Source organism: Coregonus clupeaformis, unplaced genomic scaffold (genome assembly GCF_020615455.1).
Source record: "Coregonus clupeaformis isolate EN_2021a unplaced genomic scaffold, ASM2061545v1 scaf0096, whole genome shotgun sequence".
Lineage (NCBI taxonomy): Eukaryota > Metazoa > Chordata > Actinopteri > Salmoniformes > Salmonidae > Coregonus > Coregonus clupeaformis.
Genome location: NW_025533551.1, coordinates 526,128 through 539,061, shown reverse-complemented (window position 1 = coordinate 539,061; position 12,934 = coordinate 526,128). Strand labels below are relative to the sequence as shown.

At 41.2% G+C, this 12,934-nt stretch overlaps 1 protein-coding gene across 1 annotated transcript; it reads left to right on the top strand.

Annotated features, from left to right (window-relative positions):
• Positions 1 to 982: 982 nt before the first annotated feature.
• Positions 983 to 4,377, top strand: LOC121586112 (sialoadhesin). Its single transcript, XM_041902603.2, has 10 exons — positions 983 to 1,067; positions 1,165 to 1,227; positions 1,556 to 1,918; positions 2,111 to 2,401; positions 2,673 to 2,924; positions 3,054 to 3,314; positions 3,429 to 3,525; positions 3,631 to 3,714; positions 3,854 to 3,929; positions 4,080 to 4,377. Exons 2-10 carry the CDS (start codon positions 1,173 to 1,175, stop codon positions 4,143 to 4,145), a joined length of 1,545 nt encoding a protein of 514 aa, XP_041758537.2. The 5' UTR covers positions 983 to 1,067; positions 1,165 to 1,172; the 3' UTR covers positions 4,146 to 4,377.
• Positions 4,378 to 12,934: the final 8,557 nt, after the last annotated feature.

Here is a 12,934-nt window from a genome sequence, read left to right as displayed (position 1 = left end):
ATCATCGCAAATCAACTGCATTATACTTAAAAAACACTTCAACTTCAACCAGTAAAATGGCTTTTTGGCTAGCTTTTGCTACAGCCAATATCAATGAGCGTTAGCCTTCTAGCTAACAACTGCTGCATCCAAAATAGTTATTTTACAAAGATCACAACCAAAAATAATCATAGCAAATGTTCAAGCATGAATCAAAGCATCATTGTAAGCGTATGAGAACCCCAAACAGTAATTTTGTTTAGAAGTAATCAAAACATAAATCCACATCGCGCACATCCGTGCGTGACGTCAGTGTGTTGTGTGCTGAAAAAGGGTCTATTATACTTCACACTATGTGTAGTCAGTTTGCTTAGGATTCAAACCTTCTCAAACAGCCTAATTCATACTTTTCCCACCCTTTTTTGTTGAGATGTGTTTTGAGTACCTCCAATATAGTTCATTTGAGAATTTTCTGAGATTGGTGTCATATTGGCTTAGTTATGGTGATAGGGAGATTGGAATTTAACACTGAGCTTCATCCAATCCCTATAATAGACGTGATTATCGTCACATCTATAATGTTCACAGCACAGATCATGATACAGAATGTGAAAGACTTGATCACAAGTACATTGTTTGAAGGAAATTGTGAATTGCAATGCATATGACAAAAAGTTATATTTAATAATGTGGTTTTAGTGCTACTGACTGAGTATGAGTAATAGCCCTGACTAAAGTTAATGTGGCGGAATGGTACAGTAACAATCTTATAAGAATTTATACTAATTTCAAGAGATTTCACCTTTAGCTTCTGAAAACCTTTGAATTTTGCAATGTGGAAACCATAGTCAAAATAAATATTCTCAAAAACATTACATTTAATGCTTCCCTCAAGGGAAGAGTTAAATCACCCCACTATCAGTCAGAGACAAAATATGGGAAGTCCTGATAGCAAAAATATAGAAATCACGTTATATGTGAAATGGGAAGTGTGAGCAGGATGGTAATATTTCCTTTATATGTCAATGCCATTAGTCTCTGAAGGAGAGTGGTTATCTGACAAGAGAAAGAAAGATCCTGCTAAGCAAGTAAGTGATTGTCTTTTAGACAGTAAAAGTATCATATGCAATGCTAACATTCTAGTGATAATCAAATGTTTCTTATTCCCTCATGTCCTGTACAAAGAGGAGGGGATGCGGAGTGAAACATTACCGTGGCCTTTTCTTATTCATTGCATTTGGCTTGGAGGTAGGACACAATTATAGATGTATACAGTATAAATATTGTATTTATTTATTATTTATTTATTCAGTTTTAAACAAGAAAATACAAAACAATGTGAGGAGAGTTAAAAAGAGAAGTGAAAAGTGCATGTGCAGGGGAGATAAAAAAAAACCTTGAGGTGCTAGTAAGGCAAATATTAATAGAACAAAATGAACAATAAAATGGCATCTTGATTTGTTCAAATCAACCCCTGTGACTAGACAAAGAAAGATCAGGGATTAAATTTCTTATACTTATATTCCTTGACTGTGTCCAACACCTCTTACTAACATTTCCCCCACTGCGATTTGAGTGATGGGAGTTGATGCCTCGTCATGGACTGCTGATGTGCCCAGCTCAGTGTCCGGCCTGCAGGGCTCGTGCATTGTGATTCCCTGCTCATTCAACTACCCAGAATCAGAGGAGAAGCCCTCTGAATTCACTGGCATCTGGTTCAAAGACACCAATGATGTTATATACCACCCAGACAGTTCCAAAGTATTCACAGACTACAAGGGTCGTACAGAGCTGGTGGGAGACCTCCGGCAGAAGAACTGCTCACTCAGAATCGACCCCCTCCATCGCAATGACAAAGGACCCTTTTATTTCAGGATTGAAATCGAAGACCATGACAAGTATTCCTACATACGTGACACAGTCTCCATTGCAGTGAGCAGTAAGTTCCCTTGGGAAGAATTGACAAGGAGAATTTCAATTTATGTAATACAGTATCCAATTATTTACCCTAATGATAGCTATAGCTTCTTCTAGATTACAATTATAGTGCTGAAAGGACAGACTCAAGAACTAGTGGATGCATACCTCAAAAGAACTGCAATAACTGTTCTCTTCTCTTTGCTGATTTCAGGCTCTCCAGACCCCCCCTCTCTGTCAGTGAGGGAGGAGGTGAAGGTGGAGGAGGAGGTATCTGCCTCCTGCTCTGTGTCTCACTCATGCCCATCTGATCCCCCTCTCCTCACCTGGAGCCACTCCGGAACACCCAGTGTCCAATCACAGCAGCTGACCAACGGCCAGTGGGAAGTGACATCATCCCTGACCTTTACCCCCAGCATCACTGATCACAACAAGTCTCTGGTCTGCACAGCAGCGTACATGGGAGGGAAGACAGTGAAAAGGTCCAAAATACTCAATGTCAAATGTAAGTGGACCACACCTGTGTGTTAATAACACTGGAAGATTTACACTTTGATTTCTGTGAAAACAGAATGCTTCTGTGCATATGACAAAAGTGAAACAATAAATTAAATTGAACTAATTTGAAAAAGAATCATGAACTTTGTCCAGAGCCTGGATTTGGCATACTTCACTTTTTAAATTGAAATAGATTTAGCATGTGTTTGATACACTGAATCTGTCCTAAGATCTGTATTACATTGTAATATCATTCTTACTAATGTTGATATTTATAGATGCTCCAGTGGATGTGAAAGTTGAGGGAGTGTCCAGTGTGAAGGAGGGAGACTCTGTAGAGCTGAGATGCTCCAGTGATAGTAACCCTGCTGCCCACAGCTACCGCTGGCACAACAGCAGAGGGCCTCTGCCCACCACGGGACCTACCATCACACTGGAGAATGTGACCAGACTCACTGAAGCCCTCTTCTGCACTGCCATCAACACAGAGGGACAAGGCCAATCCAGCCCAATGAAACTCAATGTAGAGTGTAAGTAGATGCCGATGTTCTGTCAATAAGGATCATGTCTTTCTGTGTATATAATATGAAGACAATACTCTTCAGCATGCAGCACTACATGTTCAGTTAAAACCAAACTGTTTATCATTCTCATCCCAGACCCCCCTGAGATCAAAGTGGGCTCTGCATGCACATTAGACATCTCCATGGTAACCTGTCTGTGCATTGTGGATTCGGAGCCCCCCGGCACTGTGGAGTGGTCTCTTCCAGCAGGACCCCTGCCCAGTACCAGGGTGGAGAGGCATGGGTCAGTTACCATGGTGACCCTACAGAGGGCACTAGGCTTCTTAGAGACCATCCACTGCAATGCCAGCAACACACAGGGCAATGCCACCTTGTCCTTCACTGTGTCCACAAATGGTAAGGGAAACAGTGGGGAAAAGTGTATCATAAATGAAGTATTATATACTATATTTACATCATAAAGGATATTATGGATACATTAATAAATCATATTTATTTGTTTTTGGACAGATAAGATGTTGATGCTGTACGTTTCAATTGGTATTGCTGCATTAGTGGTGGTAGTAATACTAATTCCCATGTCAGCTTGCCTGTTGACCAAGAAGGGGTAAGTTGCTCTTTTTTTTTGTTGGAGGGAGTTACATGGATTTGTATTTGTTTTTAGCTGTTTTGTTCTGTTTTGATAACTTCGCATTATTTTTCTCAACTGTAGGAGTCGTCGTAGTGACCAGCCAGTAACCAGCAAGCAGGACGTGGATACAGCCAAGGGTGCTTTTTTAGATCCCTCAACATCAAGGTATTTTTCTACAGGCTGTTCTATCTGTGATCATAATGTATACATCCTGCTGAGTTGCAAAATACCATTAGCCTACATTCACTCTTGTTGTGTCATATAAAGAGAATGCAGCACATAGTGACCCTAACTCTATCCACAGGAAAGAGCAGAAAGACTCCAGCAGTGAAATCCACACAAACTACTACACCAACGATCACCTATATGGCAACATGGAGGTATGTACTGTAGGCCTACTGCAGACATTTACAGTAGATATCTGAGATCTGAGAAGAACTTTGCACTAAATACAAAGGATATAAAAAACTACAGAGGTGTTGTTGATGATGATGATGATGATACGGTATCTCTGATCTGGTTTCCTGTAGGCTGAAGAGGATGGCGACCCATACGAGTGTGTTGGTGGAGACGATGCAGTCTATGCCAACTCGTGAACACAATAGGAAGCATGTGGGAGTCTGGCTCAGAGGCCATGGTACTCAGTCTGTCAAGGTTTAAAGTTTAACGTTAACATTTTAACCCAATGTAGCAGAGCTGGCGACTGCTTATATTTGTTAGCTTTATGGTTCTTGTGGCTAAATAATATGGTACATTCTTATTTGTGTTGTGGCTTTGTGTTATGGCTTTTACAGTACTTAAAAAAATAAAGGGCTAATGCTTGGGTAATTCAGGCTCTTTGGTATCACATACACTTATGTCAGTCTCATTAAGACTGCAGAACTGTGTGCAAACTTCACCTTTAATTACAGAACACAACATAACACATTAACTGGCATGACAATCCGTCTCATTAGTGTTAAGTTGCGTAATTCAAATCTGGTATCAGAACAGAATTTAACACTAAGTCACTGAATATATTCTCAGCTTTTTTATTAATATAATTAGTCAAGCGATTAAATGGTAAATGCAATTTTCGTATATACGGGTTCACTGTAACACCTCGCAGGGCAAAACAGAGAACTAACTGTCCCAACCCAAAGTTATTCGTTTAATACTCTGACAGAGATAGTTCCCGTTCAAAGCGGGCCTGTCAGAGTAGAGGCTGAGCGTGGTTTAAACTTACTCAGCCTATCGTTGGCGCACAGGCTGGTCCCAGCCCCTTGGCGCTTCACTGTTGCCGGGCATTAGTTGTTTTTTGCAACTTGTCTCGAGAGTCAGCAACCTCAGACATAGTTTCCTCTTCTTCATTGTTGCAGTTCACATGTCCTTGAGCGGTTTAACAAAGAGGCAGTGTGTGTGTCACAAGTCTATCTCAGCCTCTCCCCTAATGGTTCCTCACATTAGTCACAGCTTGTTATGTTAAACAATCTATATCAGTACAGCACAAACCTACGTTCTTTTTAAGCTAGGCATCACATCTAATTATAAGAAAATAGATCCCAACAATCCCCCTTTTCACACCCGCTGGGTGTGAACCCAAAATAAGAAATTTCAGTAATAATCACACTTTTATTAATAGGCAATAATGATAATAAAAAACCCTTCAGTCCTTCCATCTACACCTAACTTTTACTAGGTTGGCTACCAGCCACCCAGGAACTTCAAACCTTCACATAAGGAAAGACAAACATTCACAATAGTTTAAATGGATTTATAAAACATAAAAACACAAACAGGGAATTTTGATTCCCCCTTTAGACACCCACTAGGGTGTCACTCCACCACCTCACCAATAGCAAACCAAGGTTAATCTTTTGTCAACCCCAGTTTCCTCCGACAGTTAGACTCAGTGTCTGCATCTCCTTCTTGTGCCTCCAGCAAAGGCATCATACCAGCAGCGTGCACGACATCTGTAACAGACTTTCTTAGACAAGTGATAATACAGGCAGCACAGCACATCAAAATTAAAAACATAACGATTAGGGTCAGAAATCCAGTAACCACCAGTGCAGCATACTTACCAAACCACTCACCCAACCAAGAAAACAGTCCGGTTTCCTCCACTCCAGCCATGCTCTTCATTTCAGCTGATAGTTTATCTAAACCAACTAGGGCTTTAGAGATACTCCCGTCAGGACTGGTATTGTTAGGGATAAATGTGCAACAATGGCTTACCATTCTATAGACACCGCCCCTTTCTGCCTGATCTAGAGCCAACCTCTTTTACTAAGTCATGAGTGAGATGGCAGATAATTGTTCAGAGATCCCTTTTGCTGCATCCCTAGTCTAGCCAATAAATCGTTGTTGGTCGTAATAGATATAATTAATCCAATCCACAATTTTGTTTGTCACCCACCAAAAGAACGTGGTAGTAAACCATTCCCCTAATTGTTTCATAGCTCGGTATCCATCCGATACCCCCCTTGGTATCCCAATCGCATCCATCTAAATAGGGCTATTCTCCTTCTTGTTAAAACTCCTCCTACATCTGTTTAATCCTTGGTTCCTGGTGACTAATTCTAACTAGCAGAACCAGTAGAACGAGGGCGCATGTATCTAGCCACCCTTTTGGCATTCTCTGCCTTATACTGCCTTTACTGGCACATGCCCACCACACATCGGTTACAGGGGCTGTAAGGTTTAGAATTCTCTCCTGTGCTTCCGAACTTAAGTCCGTCACATTACTACTATCTCCAATTGATAATTGGTGATGTCTTTGTTTCTCTTTACCCCCCATCTGGATGTTCAGTCCCGCCCGGTCTCATATCCCCGTCCCCAAGTGTGTTTAAACACTTGAGTCTAGGAACAATCCGCCGTGGGGCCGAACACGAATATAATGGGATTTTATAATCCCAATTTGCTTATTGACATGTACCCCACCCATTGGCTACGTCCCTAACCCTTATTTTGAATCTGACAGTCTGCCCTTCCCTGACTCCCATTTTGTAGGCCACTCGTCCTTGACGGTCAGTATGTCGGGTTGCTTCTCTTCTCTTTTACTTCTTAACAAAGGTAAGGGCATAGCGTAATTGGTGGTGGATCTTGACATATCAAGACCATTGCCGAGACTATGATGCAGCTCAAGTCACCCATATTCCCCAAAACCGCCAACCCTCTCCTGTCCTCAGTCTTTCTGCTTGGTACTACCCCATACTCACACCCTGAGAACACACTACAGTGATGATAGGTCGGGGTAGGAGATCTTCGTTAACAGAGGTGATCCCCAGACCCTATTGGTCCAGTTCTTCTCTCTAACTCTGCGTGTGTTCAGTGGTGCTTGCATGTGTTCTTACCTTTTTGCAGTGGGTAACGTGGACCCAGGTTGCTCTTTCTGCTATTCTAATGGCAAAGGCAGTGACCAATATAACCTGATAGGGCCCTTCCCAACAGGCCTGCTTCCAGCTTTTCTTCTTTAGGGACTGGATCCTCACCAGTCACCTGGTTAGATAGAGTGGGTCACCTACTCCTTTAGTTCACCTGTGGGGCACAAAACCTCTGACATACGGGTGTGGTTAATAAACTACCTTCACACGTGTTCAGCTCTCAATTTCTATTTCTGACTGCTCCGGTCCTCCCAACCCGGGAATTCTGTATGGTCTACCAAATCCCTTCTCCAATGGCAATAATCCTTCTTTATCTGGAGTTCTCCTGATCGTCATTAATACTATCGGTAGACCTTGTACCCCATTTCTTCCTGCTCTCCTGTGTGTTTTCCTTAACCCCTCTCTAATCATACCGTTCACATCAGTATTCTCTTTCTAGACTGTATCTAAAAAATTGTTTTTTAAAAGTATTTTGTCCTTTCCTTCGTATATATTTATTATTTAATCCTACCATCTACTATCATCCCCCTCTTGACACATGTTTTACCCATGTGTCAATATTACCACCTACCTAAACAATCACTTAGGTAATATTGGTAATTTATCATCCAATTGCCATTCCTTATTTATTTTTGAGACTGTCCCTTGCTTCTTTATTGCTCATATCTTCCTGATACTGTAGGGGATTTCCCTCAATCCTGGGAAAACATCAGATAACTCCACGTATCATTACATTCACTAAACCTATAAATAACAAACCCATAACCACCTTCCGGTAATCTACTGATTTAAACATGTTGCATTAATTTATTAAAATATAAACCTACTGTTTAATAAATCCAATGTTTGCATTGAACACATCTCTCAGTCTCTCTAGGTATTGACTAATAGTCTCACTGTCTCCCTGCTTACACTCGTGGACTTTGGAGAAGTCGGCATGTCTGTGATAATATTCTCTCAGATTATCACAGAGTTGTGCCAATTTATCTCCATAGTATTAATATCCAATGTAGTGATTGACGTTCCGTAATGGTACAATATTATATTAATTATGTCTCACCCATGACGTATGTCTACGTTTGGGTGAGCAAGTTAATATATAATTATTATTCACATTATTATTTTATGAAGTCCCTAGCCTCTAATTCAACACAAAACCCCATCATCAAATGTACTCCCAGCAGAACTGAAAAAACTAAACAAAACAGACTGTGATTTCCAGGACACTGTACCTTTGTTTCTGGCCTCACTATCTCCCCGAGAATTGGCCCTCCCTCAAGGTCCCTCCCAATCTGCTCTTGGTAAACTGCAAACCTTTTATTGCTTCTGGTTTCATAGGGTATTGCTTCTGATATGGCCTATGGCCGTGGTCCTCTGTAGCTCAGCTGGTAGAGCACGGTGCTTGTAACGCCAAGGTAGTGGGTTCAATCCCCGGGACCACCCATACACAAAAATGTATGCACGCATGACTGTAAGTCGCTTTGGATAAAAGCGTCTGCTAAATGGCATATTATTTTATGATTAGATTTGGGTATTACCTGTACTGGAATTACCCCTTTTATTAATCCTACGTCTGCTGGACCCCAGGACCACAAATGCTCTGGAACTTATTTTAAGTCTGACTCCTGTTGTTCTGTCAACAGGTATTCCTCTCCTCAGCATCTGCTATTCTCATCTAAATGTACTCCGGGAACTGAATTGGCTCTCCAATTCAATTTCCGACGATACCTATCTGTGGATGGGCTGTGTTGATCTCCACTCACAATATTGACCCAATCAGTGATCCTCTTACCCTTGGATACCCACTGGCCCATGTCTTTCCAGTCCTCTGCTGGCTCCTTTGCTAGGGACACATGTGGGCTCCATCTTTCCCTGAACTTTGGGGCCCTAGTTCCACCTCCACTGCTGCGTGGGTGTTGTCATAGTGAAACCATTTCAAGGCTATAGTCCTTTTTGTGGTTTTAAATAATGCTTCCTCATAGATTGCATCTGGACCTGGGTGTTGGTTATACCAGAGAGTACAGTGTAGGTCATCGGGGGACATTTTAGTGGGGCCTGGTACTACATCATCAGCAAGTTCCATCAAGGTTCAGGGAATATCAGTTATTCCCCCCCTTAACAAATCTTGACTATACCAATAACATGGCTCCCCTTCCCCACAGACCACCATATTGTCTCTGACTATGTGTACTTTCATTCCCCTCTCAGTGGAAATGATGGCCACATTCAATTTAGTCATTACATCACGTCTTAGTAAATTTACCGGACACAGCTTAGATATCAGGATGGGTATGGTTGCCTCTCCTCCTGATTGGTCATGTTTTAGGGTTATTGGGGCTGATAACCTTTCAATAAATTGATGACCAGAGGCAGATCGCACTATGATTTTCTCCCCATCAATCCTGACTCCATCTGGCTTGTCTGTTGCACAGATTGCTGTCCTGCAGGCTCCCGTATCACAAAGGAATTTAATTTTCTTACCCATTACTGTCAATGTCAAATAAGGTTTCTGTTCCTGTTGAAGTGCTAAGTCAATAGTAGCCAATTCAAACACCTCACAATTTGGATCAAAGGATCCTTAGTCTTCCCCTCACTAGAGTCTACTCTCTCTTCCTCAAGGACTAGTCACGCCTTATCTTCCTCTTCCTCACGCTCAAAGCTGGGAAATAGACGTCTGTTAGGCTTCTCTCTTTTTTCTTTCTTTCCTTTTCCTTTGGGTTTGCATTGAAAAGAGTTATGGCCTGTCTTACCACAGTATCTGCATGGGGCCTCACACTCTCTGGCGAAATGCCCTCCTTTGTTACAGTTGAAGCATCGACCTCCCCCGCTGTAGCCTTCACTTTTCCCTGCCTTTACCCGCTATTTGCGGGTAATGGCCATTAGGTACTCTGCTCCTTTCTGCTCTTTCTTGGCTCTGTCCTGTCTGTTATTCTGCTCATGATGGATTGCATGTCTCTCTGAGGCTATTACACAATTCAGTTATTTTCCCAACATACTCTCCGTGATCGGCCCATGACAAAAGTGTCCTCTGGGCATCCCCTGAAACCCATTGCCCTCTAACGGCAGCCCAAACTTTACTATTCCTGTTTTGGGGTGGGTCATTCCTTCTACCGCTCTGGCCACGTCCTCTGTGTTCATGGCCTGTCTGCTAAATGGCATATTATTATTATTATTATTACTGTATACATCTAAGGTTGCTGGGGCCTCTTTTATTCCCCGCCAATAGATTAGGTAAGGCTATCAGTGGGTACTGGCCCCCTCCTACTCTCTCTCTCTCTCACTGCTTCTTTCTCCTTTACACACCTTCTGTATCTGTTTTAGCATGGATTCGAGTTTATCTGCGTCCAGACGTCCCTCAAAACCATACCTCTCCCTCCACCTGGTTACATACTGGAGATTTCTTCCATCCCTGGATTCCATTTTAATTACATCAAGTATTTCTCGTCCCCAGTAAATTCTGGGACCTCTTGTGAGGATTTGTCCCCCATGGTTGGTACTGTTAAAAATCCCTAAGCCACCTCTTCTATATAACAAGTCAATATAACAGGTAATTCAAAACAGCTTCACACCACAACACCTGGAATCACCCCTCCCTGTATAGGTATTCTTGACTAGTCCCCCAGAATTATCTCCTACTCTACGGAGGAGTTTATCCCCACAATGTAATCTTGACAATTCCTGACAGTCTCATACAACAGGAATGGGTTCTCCCTCCTCTATACAACCAGAAGAGATTTTGTCTGTTTTTCGTTTTAACGTATCCAATATTCTGCCAGGCTCCCCGTCAACCGGGAGTCCATCGGGTGAATTAATATTCCCGTCTTTTATCCATTTCTTATATAATTTCTCCCCCCTTCTCTTCCACTCCTTACCGTCTTTACCCCCATTAATTTCTAGTGCTGACTTCAATGCTTTCAGCACCCTTTCGGTCTCCTAGTTGGTCATATTTAATTTTAATCTACTGTGATCTAACTATCCAAGTTTATTTATTACTCCTAGTGATCTATTTCCTTAGCGCTGAATTTAATGATATAACTCAGGTCCCCAACCTTTTATTTACCCGTAGGTCAACCAAACCGATATTAGATCTCTGACTAATATCAAATGTACTACATACACTCAGTAAACCTCTTCAGTATAACCTAGAACCTAGCCTGTAATATGTTCACAATTACAGGACCTTGCCTTGGAGAGAACCTAGCCCGTACAGCTACGGGACCTTGCCTGTATTTATGATCCGTAGATCATTCAAACCGATATTAGTGCGCCGACTAATATCTAATGTACTTCATTCACACGATTGGGTTGGCCTCCCAAACTTCATTCAGTCTTGTTAATAGTCCCAGACTTATTAACCACAATCAAACTTGATACCCGGTATCTAGTACATTACATTCGTTGTTATACCTACGTTCACCCACACACATTCCGGTTAAGTACACCGACTAACCACATACACAACTGGTAGTTACTACCTAGCACATTTCATTCACTCATTATATCATCAACGATCGATCGGTTTTAAAATTACATTCACCACAATACACGCTTCATACATTCAAACTAATAATTGTTAATTACGTTTTCAACTTTATGAATTATACAATTTGGTAGCTTACATCAAACAGGTGTCTCACAAAATAAATTTGGATAATGCCAATATGCAGAACTTTAGTTATTCACAATAGGTGTCTGCTTACCTTTTTGTCTGACTGGTCAGGATTTGTGAGACACACCGTCCGACGACAGCAATGGCCAATCGGCCGGACAAGTTCCAGCGAAGTCCTTCTACCAGATCACGTCGGTTTAAGTTGCGTAATTCGAATCTGGTATCAGAACAGAATTTAACACTAAGTCACTGAATATATTCTCAGCTTTTTTATTAATATAATTAGTCAAGCGATTAAATGGAAAATGCAATTTTCGTATATACGGGTTCACTGTAACACCTCGCAGGGCAAAACAGAGAACTAACTGTCCCAACCCAAAGTTATTATTGTAATACTCTGACAGAGATAGTTCCCGTTCAAAGCGGGCCTGTCAGAGTAGAGGCTGAGCGTGGTTTAAACTTACTCAGCCTATCGTTGGCGCACAGGCTGGTCCCAGCCCCTTGGCGCTTCACTGTTGCCGGGCATTACAGCACAGCACAAACCTATTATGTTTGATCATTAATGTATTCTTTTTAAGCTAGGCATCACATCTAATTATAAGAAAATAGATCCCAACATTAGTCAAAATGCATTTTTATTGTACTTGACACATACCAAAAGCATAACATGCATTTAAATGCATTTAAATTACTACAAAAATGATACATTATCTGTCATGTAGTGACTCCATGTCTTTCATGTGTATAACAAAGAAACAAACAAACTTGATGAGAGCGTTGCAACCAATCCAATGGGCAGAAATGAATTGTTTTTGCATCCCTTTGATATGTAAAGTAGAGATGTTGCACCAATATTGCATTTGAAAACCCTATTATATGAAATGAAGTGACCTTTAATATAGACCACATGGAGAATTCAATAAATCAGATTTAAATATGAATAGAGACTTGCTAAAGTGCCAAAATTCTGCATTTTGACATGTCCCTCCATGCACCCTCTGTGACTTCTAGAAAGATTTTAACCCACTAACCCCCAAAATACTCCAAGTTTTCACCATCATTGTAAAGCCCTAGTGATTTCGTTGCTTTGACTAAGTTATTTCAGAAGATTATTATTTATTTTATGTGAATAGTGATTCATTTGTCTGTCCCTCATTTTAAGGTCAACCCTGTTACGTGAACTGAACTCTCATTTTAATATGGTGAAACTATTCCTTTTTAAATTATAGTGTAAAAGCAGTTGAGCTGGTTTTACTCTTTTGGCCATTTTCTGGTGTTTTGTGGTAAAAATTTGAGCGGGTCTAGCATAACACGTCAACCCTGTTACCCATAGATAGACAGGCTAGAAATGTTTTAACAATTTAAAATTATGTGTGAATATTGCATTCAATTGCCCCTCCCTGTTGCACAC